The sequence below is a fragment of the Castor canadensis genome, chromosome 11 (genome assembly GCF_047511655.1).
Source record: "Castor canadensis chromosome 11, mCasCan1.hap1v2, whole genome shotgun sequence".
In the NCBI taxonomy this organism is placed as follows: domain Eukaryota; kingdom Metazoa; phylum Chordata; class Mammalia; order Rodentia; family Castoridae; genus Castor; species Castor canadensis.
This window is the reverse complement of record NC_133396.1, coordinates 6,190,813-6,209,549: the sequence shown is the minus strand read 5'-3', so window position 1 is coordinate 6,209,549 and position 18,737 is coordinate 6,190,813. Positions and strand designations below refer to the sequence as shown.

Here is an 18,737-nt window from a genome sequence, read left to right as displayed (position 1 = left end):
GTACCCTGCCCTGCTCGGTCCCTCACCCTCAGTCCTAAACCCCTTGACTCCACTTCTCGCTGGTTCTGTCTCTGGCCACAGCTCCCAGGCCTCTTCGATGTGGGGCACGTGGCAGAGCAGCTGCACCAGGCCGGTGTCCTGGAGGCTGTGCGCACCCGCAGCGCCCACTTCCCTGTGCGCATGCCCTTCCAGGCTTTCCTGGCCAGGTAGGGCCCCGGGGTGAGGCTCTCTCCTGGGGGAGTGGGTCCCACTTTTCTCAGGACCCCAGGCCTGGCTTCCAGTCCTCCTGCCTTCTTTTTCTTCTTTCTCTCTCTCTCTACTCACCGCTGCTCCTCCATCTAGCAAGCCCCTTGGGTATCAGTGCCCTGGCTGAGACCAGGTGGGGCACTGCCACCCTGGACACGGGAGGTGTTCAGGAAATGTTGACAGAAGTCATGAGATGGGGAGTGAAGAGAACAGAGCAGAACCTTGCAGAGGGGAGGAGGGCAGGCCGATGACACTGGGGCAGAAGACACTGGGGCAGATGACACTGCGGCAGCCATGGGGAGCAGCCAGTTATCATGTCACAGCGAGGAGAAGGGCTGTGCTTGGGGAAGCTTCGAAGAAAGCTGCTGACTCCATGTTGTTGTTGGCCTGTTTGGCCTTGGCTAGGAGCTGCACGGTGTCCTGGAAACCCTCTGAAGGGCCACCTCACCTGGGTCCTAGCAGCCCCTTTCCTGTGATGGCTTTGGCCTGGGGACAGCCTGGCTGAGGGGCCGAGCCCAAGGTGTTTGTGTCCTTGAGCCAGCAGCTGGGAAGGCCAGACAGGGAAGACTCTGTCTCTGCCCTTCTGGACACTTACCAGCCACAGCAATTGTCACTTTGTCCAGGAAGCTCTGAGCCCCAGCCAAGGCTGGGTGGGGGGAGATTGGGGTGCACTTGTCCTCCCAGCCCCTACTGGGTCTATGGCCTGCCCCTGCTGTTCTCTGCCCCCCTTCTTCCACAGTCAGGCCTTGAGACCCATGTGTTGGGTGTGCTGGACACCCAGGACAGATGGAAGCCACAAGGTCATGTTCCTGTCACTCCCACTGCCCACAACAGGGCTTGTGGCACCATCAGAGGCCCTCTGCCCAGTTCACTGAGCACTTGACCTTAATAGACCTTCCCAAATTGAATGATCCTGAAACTAAGATGTCAAACAAGTCTTTGCTGTGCTGACCTTGGCTCTGTGTCCCTGGGACAGGTTCCGAACCCTAGGGACAGAGGAACAGGAAGATCCCTCTGACCGGGAGAAGTGTGGTGCCATCCTCAGCCAGGTGTTGGGGGCTGGGTCACGGTTCTATCACCTTGGAGTCACTCAGGTGGGTGCCTGTGTCCACACATACAGGACAGATGGAGGGCGGATGGAGTAAGGCTGGGTGGCTGGCTGTCCTGGGCACCTCAGGGTAGACTGTGCGGCTGGAAGGGAGGGGGCTGAGACCAGAGGAGAAGAGCAGGCAGGCCCCGACCCCCATGTCTGGCCTCTGTCCACAGGTCCTGCTGCGGGAACAGGGCAGGCAGCAGCTGGAGCAGCTCTGGGCCCAGCGGCGCTCCCAGGCCCTGCTCACCCTGCACCGCGGCCTCCGTGCCTGCATCTCCCGCCAACGCCTCCGCCTCCTGGCCCGGATGCAGGCTCGTGTGCGTGGACTCCAGGCCAGGTGGGCAGGTGCTGGAGCCAAGGGCTGAAGTGGGTGGGTGAAACCGTGGGCAACTCCCCAAGGTGGTGGGGCAGAGTTGGGGAGTTGGGGAGTCTCAAGGCCACCAGTGCCATCCCTCCAGCTCTGAACTCTCCTTGACTGCATTCCTACTAGTACCCACGTGGCCTCTGCTGAATCCCCCAGACCCCAAAAGCTCATTACTGCTGGGGCCACCTGAACCTGCTGTTCTGACTCCTTGATCGCTTCTCTTCTGGTCTGTTCTCCAATCTGCAATAAGAACCATCCTTTCACAGTAAAAGTCAGGTTGTGTCAGGTCAGCCTTGATTTCAGCCTGACTTTTATACTTTTGAACTTCTCGGTCCTATAACACTATCTTTCCTAGCCAGTTCTTACTAATCTCATCAACTCCTGTTGAACCTTAACAGCTGACTTCACTCATTCATCCAACAACCGCTAGCTGGCCACGGGCTCCATCTAACCTGGCCAGATGCTGATGACAGGATGAAGGTGGCAAGGGTGGTACTTGCCAGGCTAGTTGGGGAGTTAGACTCAGACAGTAAACCAGACACTGATCATCCCAAGGACTGAGGATAAAGGGAAGACTGCCATGGTGAAGAACACCAGAGACGCCTAGTTCCAAAACTCAGTACCCACTGAGCAGTAACTTCCTATCCCCACCACCTGGCCCTTCCAATGGACTTTGGATTCGCCTATTTTGGATGTTTCATGTCAGTCAACTTATATAATTTTTCCTTTTTTAGTTTACTTTACTAGTTTCTTTTACTTAGCATAATGTTTTCAAAGTTCGTCCGTGTTGTAGCATGTATCAGAACTTTCTTTTCATGGCTCAATAATATTCCATCAGATGGGTTGACTACGTATTATTTACCTGTTCACCTGTCAATGGGTATTTGGGATGTTTTGTTGTTTGTAAGTATGGGTGTACAAGCATCTGTGCTAGTCTTTTATTTCAAATGTCTAGAGCCCGTACTTAGAAGTGAATTTTTTTTTTTTTGGTGGTGGTACTGGGATTTTTGAACTCAGGGCCTTAAACTTGTTAGGCAGCTGCTCTACTGCTTGAGCCACACCCATAGTCCCTTTTGCTTTGGTTATTCTTGAGATAGGGCTTTTGTCCAGGCCAGCCTGGACAATTTTCTTACTTACATTTCCTGCATAGCTGGATGACAGGTGTGTTTTACCATGCCCAACTCCTTTTGTTGAGATGGAAGCGGTCTTTCTAACTTTTTGCCTGAGCTGGTCTTGAACCGCCATCCTCCTATCTCTGCCTCTTGAGTAGCTGGGATTACAGACGTGAGCCACCATGCCTGGCCTTATGCTTGTCTTTTTTGAGGAACCATCAAGCCGTTTCCCGCAGTGACTGCCTCAGTTCATAATTCTACTGGTGGTGTATATCTACATCCTTGCCAATACTTGCTATTTCCTGTTTTTAAAACTGTAGCCACCGAGTGAGTGTGAAATGGGATCTCATGGTTTTGATTTGCATTTCTCTGGTGACTAGAGAAATGAACACATTTCACATGCTGCTTAGCCATTGTGGAAGTGTCTGTTGAGGTCCTCGGCCCGGTTTAATTGGGTTGTCTGTGGCTGGGCCCTAGGAGTGCCTTACAGTTTCTGGCTAGTAAGCCACTATCACACGTCATGCAAATGGCTTCCTATCCTGTGGGCTGTCTTCTCTCCCTCTCTACAGTGTCCTTTTGTGCATGAACATTGTAGATTCATTTTTTAAATTTCTTTTATTCATATGTGCATACAATGCTTGGGTCATTTCTTCCCCCATTCCCCCACCCCCTCCCTCTCCCCCTGCCCTCTCCCTCTCCCCCCACCCCCTCACTACCCGGCAGAAACTATTTTGCCCTTATCTCTAATTTTGTTGAAGAGAGAGTATAAGCAATAATAGGAAGAACCAAGGGTTTTTGCTAGTTGAGATAAGGATAGCTATACAGGGAGTTGACTTGAATTGATTTCCTATGTGTGTGTGTTACCTTCTAAGTTAATTCTTCTTGAACTAACCTTTTCTCTAGTTCCTGGTTCCCTTTTCCTATTGGCCTCTGTCACTTTAAAGTTTCTGCATTAGTTCCTTTGCATTGAGGACATCAAATGCTATCTTGGTTTTTTTGGGTTTCTTGCCTATCTTCATTCCTCCCTGTGTGCTCAAAAATATGGAACGCTTCACGAATTTTCATGTCATCCTTGCACAGGGGCCATGCTAATCTTCTCTGTATTGTTCCAATTTTAGTATGTGTGCTGCCGAAGCTAGCACTGTAGATTCATTTTATTTATCTTTGTGGTGCTAGGAATTAAATCCAGGGCCTCACACCTTGTAGGAAGTGCTCTATCACTGAACTACATCTCTAGCTGTTTAGGTGCATTTTTAGAGGTTGGTTTTTTGTTTGGCAGCACTGGAGTTTGAACTCAGGGCCTCATGCTTGCTAGCGGGTGCTCTATCACTTGAGCCCCCAGACCTTAAATGTTTATCCTGCCCAGGACTCGTTCTTTGATGAACCTGGTCCTGTCATAGCAGAAAGATTCTCAAAGATATTCTACCTGCAGCTTCCCTCTTGTAGGATCTATCTCCTACTACATTTTTCCTCCTTCCTTCCTTCCTTCTTTTGATAGGACTGAGGTGTGAACTCAGGACTTCACACTTGTAAAGCAGGCGCTCTACCACTTGAGCCATACCTCCAGTCCATTTTGCTCTGGCTTTTTTTTTTTTTGGAGATGGAGTCTCATGAATTATTTGCCTGGTCTGGCCTCAAACCTCAATCTTCCCTATCTCAGCCTCCCAAGTAGCTAGGATTACAAGGATGCGCCACCAGCACCTGACTTATTAGATTTTCAGTGATAACAGTTTTCAATTTTACAAACTCTGCTTTTACAATATAACACAGACAGATAATTTACCCCAAGGTCACAGTGAGTAATTAGGAGAAAATGACTTGAACCCAGTAGTAGTCCAGGTCCAGAGTCAGGTCTTAATTCCTTTTACTACACAGTCGCTCCATTTACCCGTTCTTTCATAGTGTCCTGCTCTTTCCTGTTGCTTCTGTAAGCATCAGTGGCCTTTGCCAGTGCAGAGTCAGTGTTTACGTTAATGTCCAGACTCAGGGGATTCAGGTGCCAGGCGGAAGGTGTAAGTTTGGAGCCTCATCCCCCTCATCACTCCCATGGCCTCCAGGAAGCGATACCGCCGGAGGCGAGCAGCTCTGGGACAGCTGAACACTGTCCTCCTGGTGGCTCAGCCCCTGCTCCAGAGACGGCAGAGGCTGCAGGTGAGTGGGTAGAGGGGCTGGTGGACTGGGGAGGCTCAGGGTAGAAGCCAGGCAGCCTTGGCCGGCCAAGTGGGATGACTCCCCAGGACATTTCTCCTCTTAGCCGAACCTCACAGGGACTGAGGCCCCCAAGACCATTCCTGGCTGAGCTCCTCCCATTCCCCTCTGTCTGCCCAGGGCAGGCTGGGAGGCCACTGTCTTTCTTCATCCTACCAAAGCCCCAGATCCTGGCGACCCCCTTTCACCTGGGGGTCCTTCCATCTCCTCCAGCCCCCGTCCCAGTCCCTTCTGCTCCTCTTCTTGCCCAATGACTCCAATTTAAGGACTATAAAGCAGCTCAAAGGTCAGTGCCCACACACTCCCCCCCTCCCTGGCCCCTCCCTGGCTGGACTTTGTCCCCTGGGACCATTTCTTCCCTTCTTCCTGGCCTGTTCCCGGTGCCCCAGCAGACGGGCAGTGACGTCCACAGCACAGAGACTGGTGAGAGCTCTGGAGGATGGGAGGTGGGTGAGAACAGACCACCCATGTGGCAGCTGACCCCTCTGGGTCTGTGTTGTTCCTTTGCTAGCATCAAGGCCTCCTGGGGGCAGGAGAGGACACTGACCTGTGGAGTTGGGGAGGTGCTGCTGGGAGGTTCCTGGTGGCTCCTTACGGGGACATCAGTTCTTCCTGTGTTTCCCTCACAGCTTGGGCACTGGGGTGGTCAGCACAACGGCGAGGCCTGGGAGAAAGTGCCAAGTATGGTAGGTGGCCTGGAAGCAAAAGGGGTTGTACATGGAGTAAGAATTTCCTAAAGCTGGCACAGCTTGGGGGACGGTGGGGAGACAGGGATGCTGCCAAGAGTCCTGTCCCTCAGGTGCCACCTGAGCAGAGGTCTGGGGTACCTGTGGCTCTCCATTGCTCTTGGTTTCCCTTGGAGGAGTTTTGAGGGCTCTGCTCATTTAAGTGCCCAGAACCAGAGTCCTTGGTCTTGGGAGGGGAGGTTTATCATCCGGGATATGGGGAGGGACACTAACTCCCTTCATTCCTGGTAACTTGGCCCTCTCCACCAGGATCTAGGGCGCTTGGAGATCCCAGCTGAGCTGGCCACCATGCTGAGAACAGCAGAAGGTAAGTCTTACTACTCCCCATCTCTGAGTCTGTGGAGGCTCTGCTCCTGGCTGGTGGTGGATGGGGACAGTAGAAGTGATGTCAGTTCAGGCACCGCACCCGAGTGTCTCTGGGCTGCCTTCCTGTGTTCCTTCCCAGGCCACCAGTATGTCCTAGCTGGAAGCATCAAGGAGTCCATGCCCCCTGAGGTTCCCGCCCGGCCCAGCCTGGCCCTGCCGCCGGACATTGACCAGTTCCCCTTTTCCAGCTTCATCTCCACCAGCTTCCAGGTGGGTCACCAGGTCTGAGTGCTTCCTGATGCCCAGCTTCTCCCTAACATCAACACCTGGCAGGTGTTTATGTGGCGTCCGGCTTTCTCCACCCTCTGTAGTCATGGAGACTGTGGGTACAGCTGAACTGCTCTGAAAATATCTGTTAAATCAAAATGTCTCACCATAGAGCGTTAGAAACCACGACTTTATTGTGTCTGTGGCATTATTCTGTCACTAAAAAATGTTTAACCGAAAGGGAAACTTTCCAGGATATGCTGTAAAATACAAAAACCTATAGTAGCATCCCAGTTTTGTTTAAAAGCAACAAGCAAGCCTGGCGCCAGTGACTCACACCTATAATCCTTGAGAGGCTACTTGAGAGGCTGAAATAGGGAGGATCGCAGTTCAAGGCCAACCCAGGTAAATAGTTTGTGAGACCCCCCCCGCCCCCCGATCTCCAAAATAACCGGAGTAAAATGAACTGATGTGGCTCAAGTGGTAGAGCACCTGCTTTGCAAATGGAAGCCCTGAGTTCAAACCCTAGTTCCACAAAAAAACAAAAACAAAGGAAGGGAGGTTAAATGCTAACTGTGGTTATCCTTGGCAGTGGAAGTTAATGGTGGAGGTTTGTTCCTTTGAAATATGGCCTCACTATGTAGTCCAGGCTGGCTATATAGTTTTTTTTGGCAGTTCTGGGGTTTGAACTCAGGGCTTCACATTTGCTAGGCAGGCACTCTATCACTTGAACTGTTCCACCAGCCCTTTATTTTTTATAATTTTATTAGCATATAATAGTTGTGTAGGAGGACACATTGTGATATTTACATATGTGTTAAAAATAGATCTTAGTTGGATTTACCCCCTCCATCAGCCTCTCACCAGCTTGTTGTGTGTTGTGTATTTTTGAAATACACTATTTGCTTGGGCTGGCTTCTGAACTGAGATCCTCCTGATCTCTGTCTTCTGAGTAGCTAGGATTATGGGTGTGTACCTCCAGCACCTGCCTTAGCCTTGAACACTGATCCTCCTGCCTCCGCCTCCTGAGTTCTGGGATTACAGACCTGTAGCGATATGCCCAGAAAATGGTGTTTTTTCTTTTCTTTTTAAAAATCATTTTCCATATTTTCTAGATAGAAAATGGGTGTCAATCTTCTAATTAAAGAGAAATTAGGATGCATTTCTAAGAAGCCTTTATGCACCAGCCCCTCTCCCTCTCCCGGGGCACAGATTCCTATAGGGTTTCCCTAGGATTGTTCTGTCACCCTCCTTCCCTGTAGGAGCCATCTCTGCCCAGCCCAGGGCAGCCATTGTCCAAACCCCTTACACGGCTAGATGGTGAGAACCCTCAACATGCCCTGGAGATCAACAAAGTGGTGAGTGACACAGCGGGGAAGGGACAGGGTGGCCCTTGCTGGGGCTGGGAGAGCATGCAGGACCCCCACACCTCTTGTCCTGGTCTGGCTTTGTGTTGCTAGATACTACGGCTCCTGGGGGATGGATCCCTGCAGTCCTGGCAGGAGCAGACCATGGGCACATACCTGGTGCGGCAGGGGCAGCGCCGGCCAGGGCTTCGGGACGAGCTCTTCAGTCAGCTTGTGACCCAGCTCTGGCGCAACCCAGATGAGCAGCAGAGCCAGCGCGGCTGGGCGCTCATGGCCGTCCTGCTCAGCGCCTTTCCCCCCACGCCTGCCCTGCAAAAGCCGTTGCTCAAGTAAGGAGCCCAGTGGGTGGGGACCTGGTAAGTGGTGTCTGTGCACCACCCCACCTCTCAGGAGCCCTGTGCTTGTTGGATTGACCCCCTCCATCTGTGTCATCACAGATTTGTATCTGACCAGGCCCCCCGGGGCATGGCGGCACTGTGCCAACACAAGCTACTGGGAGCACTGGAGCAGACACCACTGGCCTTGGGGGCCTCACGGGCCCACCCCCCAACCCAGCTCGAGTGGAAGGCCGGATGGCGGCGGGGCCGCATGGCACTGGATGTCTTCACCTTCAACGGTGATGGCCACCTCCTGGGGGGAGGCCTCCCTAGGCCCACAGTGATGCCAGTCCTGCCTCCCCAAGCCCCTTCCTGCCTCAGTTTTCCTGCTCTGTAACCCTGCTCTCCCTCTGCCCTGGTTTTGGAACCCTTCGGGGTTGTCCCTTACTGTCATGGTGGACCCTGCTGTCCCTCACCCTGGTCCCACCCCTCCCTTCCAGAGGAGTGCTACTCAGCAGAGGTGGAGTCCTGGACCACTGGAGAGCAGTTTGCTGGATGGATCCTACAGAGCAGGTATATTGCGACCAGCGTTAACCATTGTCACATCCTTGTCCTCCCAGTCCATTCTCCTGCCATGTGCCTCCTAAGGCCCAAGGATGGGCCCTGGGGGAGGGTCGGTAAGGATCAAACTGTGGATTCAACATGGGCAGCAGTGAACAAGAGGCTGTGTCCAGATTCTAACCCAGCATGTCAGGAAATGAGAGCGCACTGTGGCAGAGCTACAAGAGTTGTGACATGCAGATAGGAAAGCCATTTGAGCTGCTGAGTGAGGCCAGGCTCTAGGTCTCGCCCCTTGGCTTGCCTTCTATTCCTTGCCCTTGTAGGATGGTCATCTGCCTCACTGACCAACCCTCATTGCATATCACTGTCTCCCTTAGAGGCCTGGAGGTGCCCCCCCGTGGCTGGTCTGTGTCACTGCATTCTGGAGACACTTGGCAGGACTTAGCTGGCTGCGACTTTGTGCTGGACCTGATTGGCCAGACGGAGGACTTGGGGGACCCAGCCGGTTCTCAGAGCTACCCCATCACTCCCCTTGGCTTGTAGGTGATGCCCAACACTCCTGTCCCTGGCCTGCCCCTGCCCCAGCTGGCAGCCCCCACAGCACCCTGCCACATGTTATGGTGTGTAGGTGCTGCTGTAGGCTCAGCCCTTTCTTCTGAGCATCTGCCCATCTCTTGGGGTGACCCCCACAGTAGCTTCCACATCTCACCTCAGCTTGTGTGCCGCTCCAAGTTCTGGCAGCTCCTTTAGCTAGATGCACTGTGTTTTGCAGAGCTGAGGATATCCCCCCGGCCCCTGGAGTCCAGGCCCCTTCACTGCCTCCAGGACTCCCTCCAGGTCCAGCTCCAACCCTGCCCAGCAGAAGCCACACAGGTAAGGCACATCAAGGTTGGCAGAGGCGGGGAAATGGTGTCCAGGCGGCTCCAGGCAGATGGAACAACTTGTCTCTGCCCCACAGGGGAAAGCCGGACCCCAGGGAACCTGGACGGCTTTCTGGACCACCTCTTTGAGCCTGCCCTTGCCCCAGGACTCAGTGTAAGTGTCCCACACAGCCTCACCTTACCCCTGTCCTCTGGGGCCTCTGCTGCCCCTTCCATTTTTTCAAGGCTCTAGCTCTGACAACTATGACCTTTGTCCCTTCAGGACCTGGAACAAGGCTGGGCTCTGAGCAGCCGCATGAAGGGAGGGGGCTCTGTTGGACCCACACAGCAGGGCTATCCCGTGGGTGAGTGTGAGGCTGATTCTCCTCCAGGGCCTCCCAGACCCAACAGCGCAGGCTGTTGCGCCCTGGAACCCCTCAGGCAGCTGGGATGAGTACTCTGGCCGGCGCTCCTCTTTGCCTGGGACTGGAGGGAGGAGGTATGTGAGTCCTAGGTAAGGACTATCCTGAGGGGCGTTGTTCCCTTAGTGTACTCAGGGGTGGTGCAGATGCCCGGATACCAGCCAGCCATGGTACCCGCACCCATGCCTATGATGCCAGCAATGGGCACAGTCCCTGCCATCCCAGGTAAGCTGGGCCAAGGGTACCAGGGTCCCTTCTCAGGAGGGCAGCCACTAGCTCTGGGTCTGGAGGAGGGAGGGTCCAGCCAGGAGTCCAGAGGGGCAGGCATTCAACAGCATTGAGTTTGTCAATGGCCTTCACCTGGCATGACTCACCTGTTGCTCTCACAGCCATGATGGTGCCACCACAGCCACAGTCACAGCCCCTGCTTTCCAGCCTGGACACACGGCAGCTGGCAGTCCAGCAGCAGAACTTCATCAACCAGCAGGCGCAGATCCTTGTGAGGGTGGCAGGGCCCATGGGGCTGTCTGGGGGAGGACAGGTGTGCAGGGTGGGGCGGGCCGGGCTCTTACCTAGATGCTGCCCTTCCCCCTCAGGCCCAGCAGATGACTACCCAGGCTATGAGCCTGTCCCTGGAGCAGCAGACGCAGCAGCGCCAGCGCCAGTACCAATCCCAGGCCTCTGGGGCTGCCTCCCAGGCCCCACCCTCAGCCATCACCCCTAAGCTCAAGAAGCCCACCCCCCCCGGGGAGGAGCCAGAGCCTGACCTGGAATCAGTGGGCGCCTCCTTGAGGGTGAGGAGCCAAGGCCAGGCTGACAGTGGCCTGACAGGGGTGTGGGGAGCAGATGCCAGGCTGCAGAGATGAGACACACCGGGTGGGGTGAGCAGGAAGATTCAGAGATGGGATCGGAGGGAGGGGGATGTTGTGTGGGGGTGTGGCCATCTTGGGCTGCTCTTCACTTCTCCCTCCTGTTAGGAGGAAACTTCAGAGGATGCTGAAGACAAGCCCCAGCATCCCAGGAGCTTCCAGCAGAAACGGGACTACTTCCAGAAGATGGGTGAGGATGCTCAGGGTGGTAGCATGTGGGAACTGGGGCAGCACCCCTAGTCTGGCCAGGGGAGGAGGGGTGCACTCTGCTTCCCCAGTCAGTGTGGTCTGTCTAGGAGCTCAGTATGGCAGACTGGTGGAGCTACTGGGCAATCGTGGGTGATCCATTCACAGGGCAACAGCAGATCAAGGTGAAGAAGGTGAAGCCTCCAGCCAAGGTCCAGATCCCCCAGGGGGAGGAGACGGAGGAGGAAGAAGAGGAAACAACAGCAGGTAGGGTAGCCAGGCAGGGTCCCCCAGGCTCCTGCACTTGTGCAGCGTTTGATCATCTTTCCTTCCTGTCAGTGCCGTCCCCTCCTCCTCCCCCAGTTGTGAAAAAGCCATTGAAACAAGATGCGGCCAAAGCTGCAAAAGAGGCTGAGGTCAAGCCAGACAAGAAGGCAGGGCCAGGCCAGAGCAGGGCGCCCGTAGTGCACAGTTCAAACTCCGCACCCCAGCGGCCGGAACCCAGCAAGGAAATTCGTAATATCATCCGAATGTATCAGAGTCGCCCAGCCCCGGTGCCTGTGCCTGTGCAGCCAGTCAGGTGGGCTCCACGGGGAGGTGGTCAGGGTTGCCTCGCTTCTCAGAAAATAACTCCATGGACTTAGTGACCTCTTCTTTCTCTTACAAGGCCTCCAAAAACTTTCCTGAAGAGAAATGACCCCAAGGATGAAGCTCTGGCCAAGCTGGGGATAAATGGTGCTCACTCGCCCCCATCAGTGAGTTTCATTCCATGAAGGCTCCCCATCTCTTCTGGGGCATGGGCTAATCTGCTCCGGAGTCTAGAAATCTTGGGGTAAACTTGGCTTTATCCTACAGACTCAGCCTTCGCACCTTGTCTGTCTCTCCCAGACACCATCCCCTAACCTGGGGAAGGGGCCTCCACCAGCTGTGGCTCCTCGACCCAAGGCCCGGCCTCGACTTGAGCCCTCCACCTCCATCAAGGAAAAGCAGGGGCCTCTTCAGGAACTGTTTGGGCCAAATCCATCCAAAGCCCAAGTACCCCCACCTCCACCAGCACCCCCACTGCCTCTGCCTGAGGAACCTAGGGCCTCTCCAGCAGAGCCTCGTGGTGAGGGACCCCACATCTCCTGTGCAGTAGGCCTCACCAGGGTGGGTCAGGACTGCCAATAGCCATTCAGGACCTGTAGCTGAAGTTACCTCCACATGTCTTTGGGCAGCTGTTTAGGATTCCGGATTTTGGAGCCATGAAGCCCAGGCTTCTGGGTTCCTGACCTAGGCACCCAGAGGCCTGTCTGGCACTGAGGGACTGACACAGGATATTGTGTTCAATGAAGACCTGATAGCTCTGTGGATGACTTAGCAATTGTGGCTGATGTGGTAGGAGACACCAGGAAAAGTTTAGAGACAGAAATGAAGGCAGGAGATTGTGTGGAGAGCCAGAGTGCCGCAGCAACAACCAGGCGAAGATGAGGGTCTCCGCTTCCTGCACCCCATGGCAACCCCTCACCTGAAACTCTTCACCTTTTCTCCTGCCAGCCTTGACAGAGCGTATGGAGGACCAAGGGATCTCCACTCAGCTACTCGTGCCCTCTGGCAGTGTGTGCTTCTCTTACGCCAGTGCACCCTGGAAGGTGTTCCTACGCAAGGAGGTGGGTGTGAGGATGGGGCTCAGCCTGGCCTCTGGGCTAGCAAGGAGGTGGCAGGCTGTTCCCAACCTGGAAGCCCAGTGTCCCCTTCTCACCGCCCACCTTTTCAAGGCTGGTTTTCCAGTCTAGGCCTTGAAGGGCAGAGGTAGTGTGAGCAGGGCACAGACCAGCGCCATCTTGGCTCCTCTATGGCCTCTTCCAGGTGTTCTACCCCCGGGAGAACTTCAGCCATCCCTATTGCCTCCACCTTCTCTGCGAGCAGGTGAGAGCCTAGCCCACCTGCCAACCTGCCACATCTGCAGATAGAGGCATTCTCAGCCTCTAGCCCAATACTGGGCCCAGTTGCTACCAGGGTGAGGGCCATAACAATAGCCAGCACTTAGAGGGTACTGTGTGCTGAGCCCTGCCTCACAACATCCCTACAAAGTAGGGACCGTGATGAACCAAGCTTTACGAATGAGGACACAAGCAAAGTGCACACAGGAGGTACTTTACACACAGTGGTTTACACCGCAACTATTGGTTGCTACTAGGGCCGTGCCTCTGCTGCCCCAGATTCTTCAGTACCTTCCCTTTCTCCTCCCTTGGCCACATTCGGTACTTTTAGGAAGCATATCCTTTTCCTTCTTTTTTTTTTTTTTTTTTTGAGATAGGGTCTCACAAACTATTTGCCTAGGCTGGCTTTGAACTTCGATCCTCCTGATCTCTGCCTCCTGAGTAGCTAGGATTACAGATGTGAGCCACCAGTGCCTAGAAATCTTGCAATTTTCCATTATAAAAGTAATTTTGCCTTTAACAAACACTCACATAGTACCTTCTTTGTGCCAGCCATGCTCCTAGCACATGCAGTGTGCACAACAAATATGAACTCATTTGGCAACAGCTGGTAGGGGCTCAGGGCAGAGAGGTGAAGGGAAGGAGTGAGGGCAGCTGAGGGTAAGGGAGGGGAGCCACTGGCGTGGATGTGGCCCTGGGCTTGGAAGCACTCTGTCCCTTTCTCTTCCGTCCATGCCTCCAGTGGGACCCAATGAGCACTGCAGGTTTGGGGCATCCTCCACTGGGTCCTCCAGCCCTTTCTCCCTGCACGTCCTTGGCTGCTCTGGTGTGGGCTTTGGCCTCTGGACTTGGTGATGACCACTTGGCTCTGCCTCCAGATCCTGCGGGACACTTTTGCTGAGTCCTGCATCCGGATCTCCCAGGAGGAGAGACACAAAATGAAAGGCCTTCTGGGTAAGGGTTCAGAGAACTGGAGGGCTTGGGGCTGGGCCTGTCCCAATAGAGGGCACTCTGGGAGCAGGAGGGCCTAAAGACAGTGTGGGCCCACAGGAGACTTGGAGGTGGGCCTGGACTCCATTGCCACCGCTGAAGACAGTGTCAAGAAGCGCATTGTGGTGGCTGCTCGGGACAACTGGGCCAATTACTTCTCCCGCATCTTCTCCGTCTCGGTCAGTGATGCAAGGGGTAGAGAGAGGGAGTGTGACCCTGAGTCTGGAGCCTAGTGTGCACAGGCATGGGTCCTCTGCAGAGGGGACAAGAGCTTGGGACGGGGCTGCCAATGGAAAGAAAAAGTACAGCCACGGCCCCTGCATAGCTCTAGGGCATCTGGGTGGTCTCAGGATCCAGGAGCCTGCCTGTGACCCATCCATCTTCCTAGCAGGGTGAGAGTGGCAGCGATGTGCAGCTGCTGAGTGTGTCTCACCGGGGGCTGAGGCTGCTCAAGATGACCCAAGTCCCAAGTTTCCACGTAGACCAGTTGAAGACACTCTGCTCCTACAGGTGAGCTGGCCCAGAGCCTAGGCTGGGGGTGCATTGTAAGATGGTTCTCAGCTCATGCACCCAACCTGTGTGCAGTTTTGCCCAGGTGCTGGGTGTGGAGTGCCGGGGTAGCTCTATCCTGGAGCTATCACTGAAGAACGAGCAGCTGGTGCTGCACACGGCCCGGGCAAGTGCCATCAAGGCTATGGTGGAGCAGTTCCTGAGTGAGCTTAGGAAGGCAAGTGTGGGCTGGTGGGAGCTGGGGGCAGCAGGCAGCCTCCCTGGAGCTATCTTGCCCTGTCTGGCTTCCCTGGGGTAGAGCTGGGAATTTAGGCTGGATCCCTGAAACTCAGGATGCAAGGTGGAGGGAGTCACCAACCCACTCAACCCCCCTGCCTGCAGGAGTCTGGCTATGTCATCGCTCTGCGCAGCTACATCACCGATGATCACAGCCTCCTCAGCTTCCACCGTGGGGACCTCATTCAGCTGTTGCCAGTGGCCACTCTGGAGCCAGGTATCCCTGGGGCCGTCAGAGAGGCATCCCACTGGCAGAGGCTGCCGAGGGGCTTAGGGGCCAGGTGGGTGAGCCACCATTTTGGGATGTCTTCTAGGTTGGCAATTTGGCTCTGCTGGGGGCCGATCTGGACTCTTCCCTGCTGACATGGTACAGCCAGCTGCTGCTCCTGACCCCTCCTTCTCGCTAGAGCAGAAGAAAAGCTGGCAGCGCAAAAGTCAGCCGAAGCTCAGGGAACCAAATCCAGCTCAGTGGGACAGGGCCTCAGAGGTGAGGAAGACAGGAGAGTTAGAGGTGAGGCCTATCTAGGAGTTGCTGGAAGGAAAGGCCCAGGTTCTTTCAGGGACTGCCTGCCTCCTGTAGCCTCCTTTGTGGCCTGGTGGACGTGCTTGGTGTGTTGCTGTCCTCTCTACCCTGATTTCTTGCCTTGTCTCTCCAGCAAGACTGTAAGCCCCCTGTGGGCAGGGGATGGGCCCTATACCCTTCTGGCTTTCATGTGGTACTTAGTTCAATGCTGTCATAGAAGATATTCAATAAACAGTCTTGACTTTCCTGGCTTCTGGTGTTACTCCTCTTGGGTCTGGAGCAGGTAGGGATGGAACTGGGAATGGTGCTGGGGCAGGGCCTCTGGCTTGTGGGCACTTGGGTAGTACCGTATTTTCTGTGCTCCCAGCACCCTGCCCGTCCCCAGAGCCAAGCACAAAGTGACAACTCGGAGCCCACCAGCCTGCCCTCCTTTATGACCTACGCCTCTTTGTCCTCTGACTCCCACAACTACAGCATGCAGGAATTTGCCCTGCGATACTTCCGGAAGTCTCACACCTTGTGAGTGCCCTCTGCCCAGAGTCACAAGGCCACTACTCCTACCACTCCCTCTACAGCCCAGAGGGCTGAGCAAGCAGGGCTGTCTTCCTCTCTGTCCCCCACAGGCTGGACCAGACAGGTGGAGGTTCTGAAGGGAAAGCCACTACCAATCTTGTACAGTACACCAAGGTAAGGGACCAGGTGGGGAAAGTTTGCCCATGGATCTGCCCTCTGACCCGAGGCCCCTGACTCACTGTCTGGCTTCTTTTGCCACAGACTCCCATTCAGGAATCACTCATCAACCTCAGCAATAAGGATGCAAGCAGGCAAGCTGTGGCTGGCTTCCGGAGTGAGTGGCCCCAGGCATCCTGGGTCCCCATATTTACAGTGGGCTTGGGGACCTGGCTCTGCCCCAGTCTTACCAACACAGGGAAGCTTGCTGGTGGTTCCTAGAACCCCATAGTCCTCCCCCATATGTTCCCACCCACAGCTTATAGGTTGTATGACATCTGGGGCCCGAAGTATTCAACTGAGACTACACCTTGTGTGTGGCTTTGGGCACCTTCAGAATTTCTCTGAGCCTATTTCCTTGCTAAAGCTGGAGATGGCTGCTCTGCCTGGTGCAGGGCCTGGCCACGCTCACAATGCTCTGTATTGCTGCCTGTAGCTCTGATGCAGTTTATGGGGGACCGGTCTAAGTCCCGGGGAAAGACTGAGCTGGATCTGCTCTATGAACTGCTGGAGGTAAGAAAGAACTGGGTGTGCTAGAAGCAGGGAGCAGAGACCCTGAGCTGAGTGCCTCTTCCTGTCCTCCTGCCTGGGCCTGAATGGGATTCCCCTTTCCTTGGTCACTCTTTCTTATAACCATTCAAACACATGAACTGAGTACCTATTCATGCTGGGGGCATGGTTGTGAACCTAACAAGCTAAGGCTCAGCAGAGTGCAAGCTCGCAGGAGGCAGGCAGGAAATAATGACATGGTATGTCTGGGAGTGAAGGGCCCTTGGAGGAACACTAAAGCAGCGGAGGGGCTGCTGCACTGGAGGTGGCTTCATGACAAAGATCTGGAGGAGTGCCCCATGTGTAGACAGGGGCTGGGCATCCATGTAGGAGTGGCAGCCGTGACAAGAAGGTGTGCCTCAGCACCATGAGGCCAGCATGCAAAGGGAAAGTGGATGAAGACAGCCAGGGGATAGTAGTCCCAGGTCACAGCAGGCCTTGTTGGTCATTATGAGGACTTTGATTTTTCACAACCAAATTGGTAGTTTAATGATGGCAATCAGTGGGTTTGGAAGAGACTTGGCTTACATTTCACAGGGTTACTGTGGCCATTGTTTGAGATTCTGGGGGTTTAGAGGAAAACGAAGTCATTGCAGCGATCCCAGGTAAGAGGATGCAGACCTGCCCAGAGGCAGCAGCAGAGGGGAGAGACGCAAAGGTTCAGAGCCAGCAAGGGCTTGATGTGGACGTGGGAACAGAGTAGTGCCTACCTCTGGGAGGGGCGGATCTGGGCTGACACATATTTTGGATACACGAAGTCTGAGACTGCAGACTTCCAAGTAGAAGACTCTGGGGTTTTGGAGAATCCGGATGGAGTCAGGCACTGGAGTCATCAGGTGGGACAGTGCATCAGGTGCCCAGGGCAATGCAGCGCGCAGAAGCCAAGGAGTCAGATGGAACCAGAGGCTCAGAGAATTAGGTGCAGAAAGTGGTTTCAAGAATGACCAGGGCTGGGGGCCAATGGCTCATGCCTGCTTATAATCCTAGCTACTTAGGAGGTTGAAATTGGGAAGACTAAGGTTTGAGGTCAGACCGTGCAAACAGTTTGAGGGACCCCATCTCTAAAACAACCAGAGCAAAATGGGCTGGAGGTGTGGCTTAAGTAATATAGCACCTGCTTTGCAGCACAAAGCCTTGATTTCAAACCCCAGTCCCAACTCCTTGCTTCCCAAAAGTGACCAGGGCTGGGGTGTGGCTCAGTGGTAGAACTTGCTTCCTATGTGCAAGGCCCTGGGTTCTAACCCCAGCACAGGAAAAAAAAGAGTGACCAGTTGTCAGCTGCTGGGCCAAAACAAAGGAAAGGCGACTGCTGGGCTATCACCTTGACTCAGCCACAGCCCACAACCACTACCAGGATTTCTTTGACTTCAGGTCCCAGCCATCCCTCACAGCACCACCCTTCAGCTCTGCTGTCTGCCCCTGCCCTGTCCACCTGTCCTTCGTGTTCCCCAACAGGTGTGCCAGAAGGAGGATCTCAGGGATGAGATGTACTGCCAGGTCATCAAGCAGATCACAGGACATCCCCAGCCGTGAGTGAAGATGGTGGGGCAGGGGACTTGGGACTCACAGCATTGTGGTCTAGCCAGCCTGAAGCCCAGGTGCTCTGTTCCTTAGGGAGCACTGTGCTCAGGGCTGGAGTTTCCTCAGCCTCCTCACAGGCTTCTTCCCCCCATCCACCACGCTTATGCCCTACGTGACCAAGTTCCTGCAGGATTCAAGCCCCAGCCAAGGTGCTGTGAGAGGGAAAGGGGCTTCTGGGTCTGGGAATTCGCTGGCTGAGAGGAACTTGGTTACAACTTGTGACTCCATCATTCTGGCTCCTCTGCAGAGCTGGCCCGGAGCAGCCAGGAACACCTACAGCGCACAATCAAATATGGGGGGCGCCAGAGGCTGCCCCCACCTGGTGAAATGCAGGCTTTCCTGGTACTGGGGGTGGGTGGGTGGGCCTTCTAGACTCCCCTGGGATGGGGGGCAGTACCCATAGACCTGGGACCTCTGACTGCTGGTGACTAACCCTACAATCTGCCTGACAGAAAGGGCAAGCTGTCCGCATGCTTCTGATTCATCTGCCTGGGGGTGTAGACTACAGGACAAATATCCAGACATTCACGGTCAGCAAGGGAGAGGCGGTGCAAGGGAAGAGGCTGTGGGCCTCAATTTTGGAACCCCCAGCTTCCTTCCTCCATCATCATGGCCCTGTCTGTGTGCTCAGGTGGCAGGAGACGTGCTGGAGGAGCTGTGTGGGCAGATGGGCATAATAAACTCCCAGGAAGTGCAAGAGTTTGCCCTCTTCCTCATCAAAGGGGAAGGTGAG

General features: G+C 54.8%; 1 protein-coding gene and 1 non-coding gene across 2 annotated transcripts in view; one reads left to right on the top strand and one right to left on the bottom strand.

Moving 5' to 3' along the window:
• The window catches only part of Myo15b (myosin XVB), a 33,737-nt gene that overhangs the window by 12,804 nt on the left and 2,196 nt on the right, over nt 1-18,737 (top strand). Inside the window, exons 19-57 of the mRNA XM_074045143.1 lie at nt 82-206; nt 1,223-1,340; nt 1,513-1,676; nt 4,873-4,966; nt 5,653-5,709; nt 6,019-6,076; nt 6,215-6,345; nt 7,605-7,700; nt 7,803-8,038; nt 8,147-8,325; nt 8,527-8,599; nt 8,965-9,126; nt 9,360-9,460; nt 9,546-9,622; nt 9,731-9,812; nt 9,996-10,094; nt 10,259-10,368; nt 10,466-10,663; nt 10,847-10,928; nt 11,093-11,504; nt 11,592-11,679; nt 11,813-12,032; nt 12,461-12,573; nt 12,773-12,832; nt 13,725-13,800; nt 13,897-14,015; nt 14,228-14,346; nt 14,422-14,563; nt 14,728-14,839; nt 14,937-15,109; nt 15,513-15,664; nt 15,769-15,832; nt 15,920-15,992; nt 16,311-16,387; nt 17,879-17,952; nt 18,038-18,153; nt 18,252-18,346; nt 18,457-18,534; nt 18,636-18,732. Coding sequence (XP_073901244.1) covers nt 82-206; nt 1,223-1,340; nt 1,513-1,676; nt 4,873-4,966; nt 5,653-5,709; nt 6,019-6,076; nt 6,215-6,345; nt 7,605-7,700; nt 7,803-8,038; nt 8,147-8,325; nt 8,527-8,599; nt 8,965-9,126; nt 9,360-9,460; nt 9,546-9,622; nt 9,731-9,812; nt 9,996-10,094; nt 10,259-10,368; nt 10,466-10,663; nt 10,847-10,928; nt 11,093-11,504; nt 11,592-11,679; nt 11,813-12,032; nt 12,461-12,573; nt 12,773-12,832; nt 13,725-13,800; nt 13,897-14,015; nt 14,228-14,346; nt 14,422-14,563; nt 14,728-14,839; nt 14,937-15,109; nt 15,513-15,664; nt 15,769-15,832; nt 15,920-15,992; nt 16,311-16,387; nt 17,879-17,952; nt 18,038-18,153; nt 18,252-18,346; nt 18,457-18,534; nt 18,636-18,732 — 4,702 coding nt within the window. The remainder of the gene's footprint in view (nt 1-81; nt 207-1,222; nt 1,341-1,512; nt 1,677-4,872; nt 4,967-5,652; nt 5,710-6,018; nt 6,077-6,214; nt 6,346-7,604; nt 7,701-7,802; nt 8,039-8,146; nt 8,326-8,526; nt 8,600-8,964; nt 9,127-9,359; nt 9,461-9,545; nt 9,623-9,730; nt 9,813-9,995; nt 10,095-10,258; nt 10,369-10,465; nt 10,664-10,846; nt 10,929-11,092; nt 11,505-11,591; nt 11,680-11,812; nt 12,033-12,460; nt 12,574-12,772; nt 12,833-13,724; nt 13,801-13,896; nt 14,016-14,227; nt 14,347-14,421; nt 14,564-14,727; nt 14,840-14,936; nt 15,110-15,512; nt 15,665-15,768; nt 15,833-15,919; nt 15,993-16,310; nt 16,388-17,878; nt 17,953-18,037; nt 18,154-18,251; nt 18,347-18,456; nt 18,535-18,635; nt 18,733-18,737) is intronic.
• On the bottom strand, nt 3,851-3,957 carry LOC141414250 (U6 spliceosomal RNA). Its single transcript, XR_012439312.1, has one exon. It is a non-coding gene; the product is annotated as a U6 spliceosomal RNA (small nuclear RNA).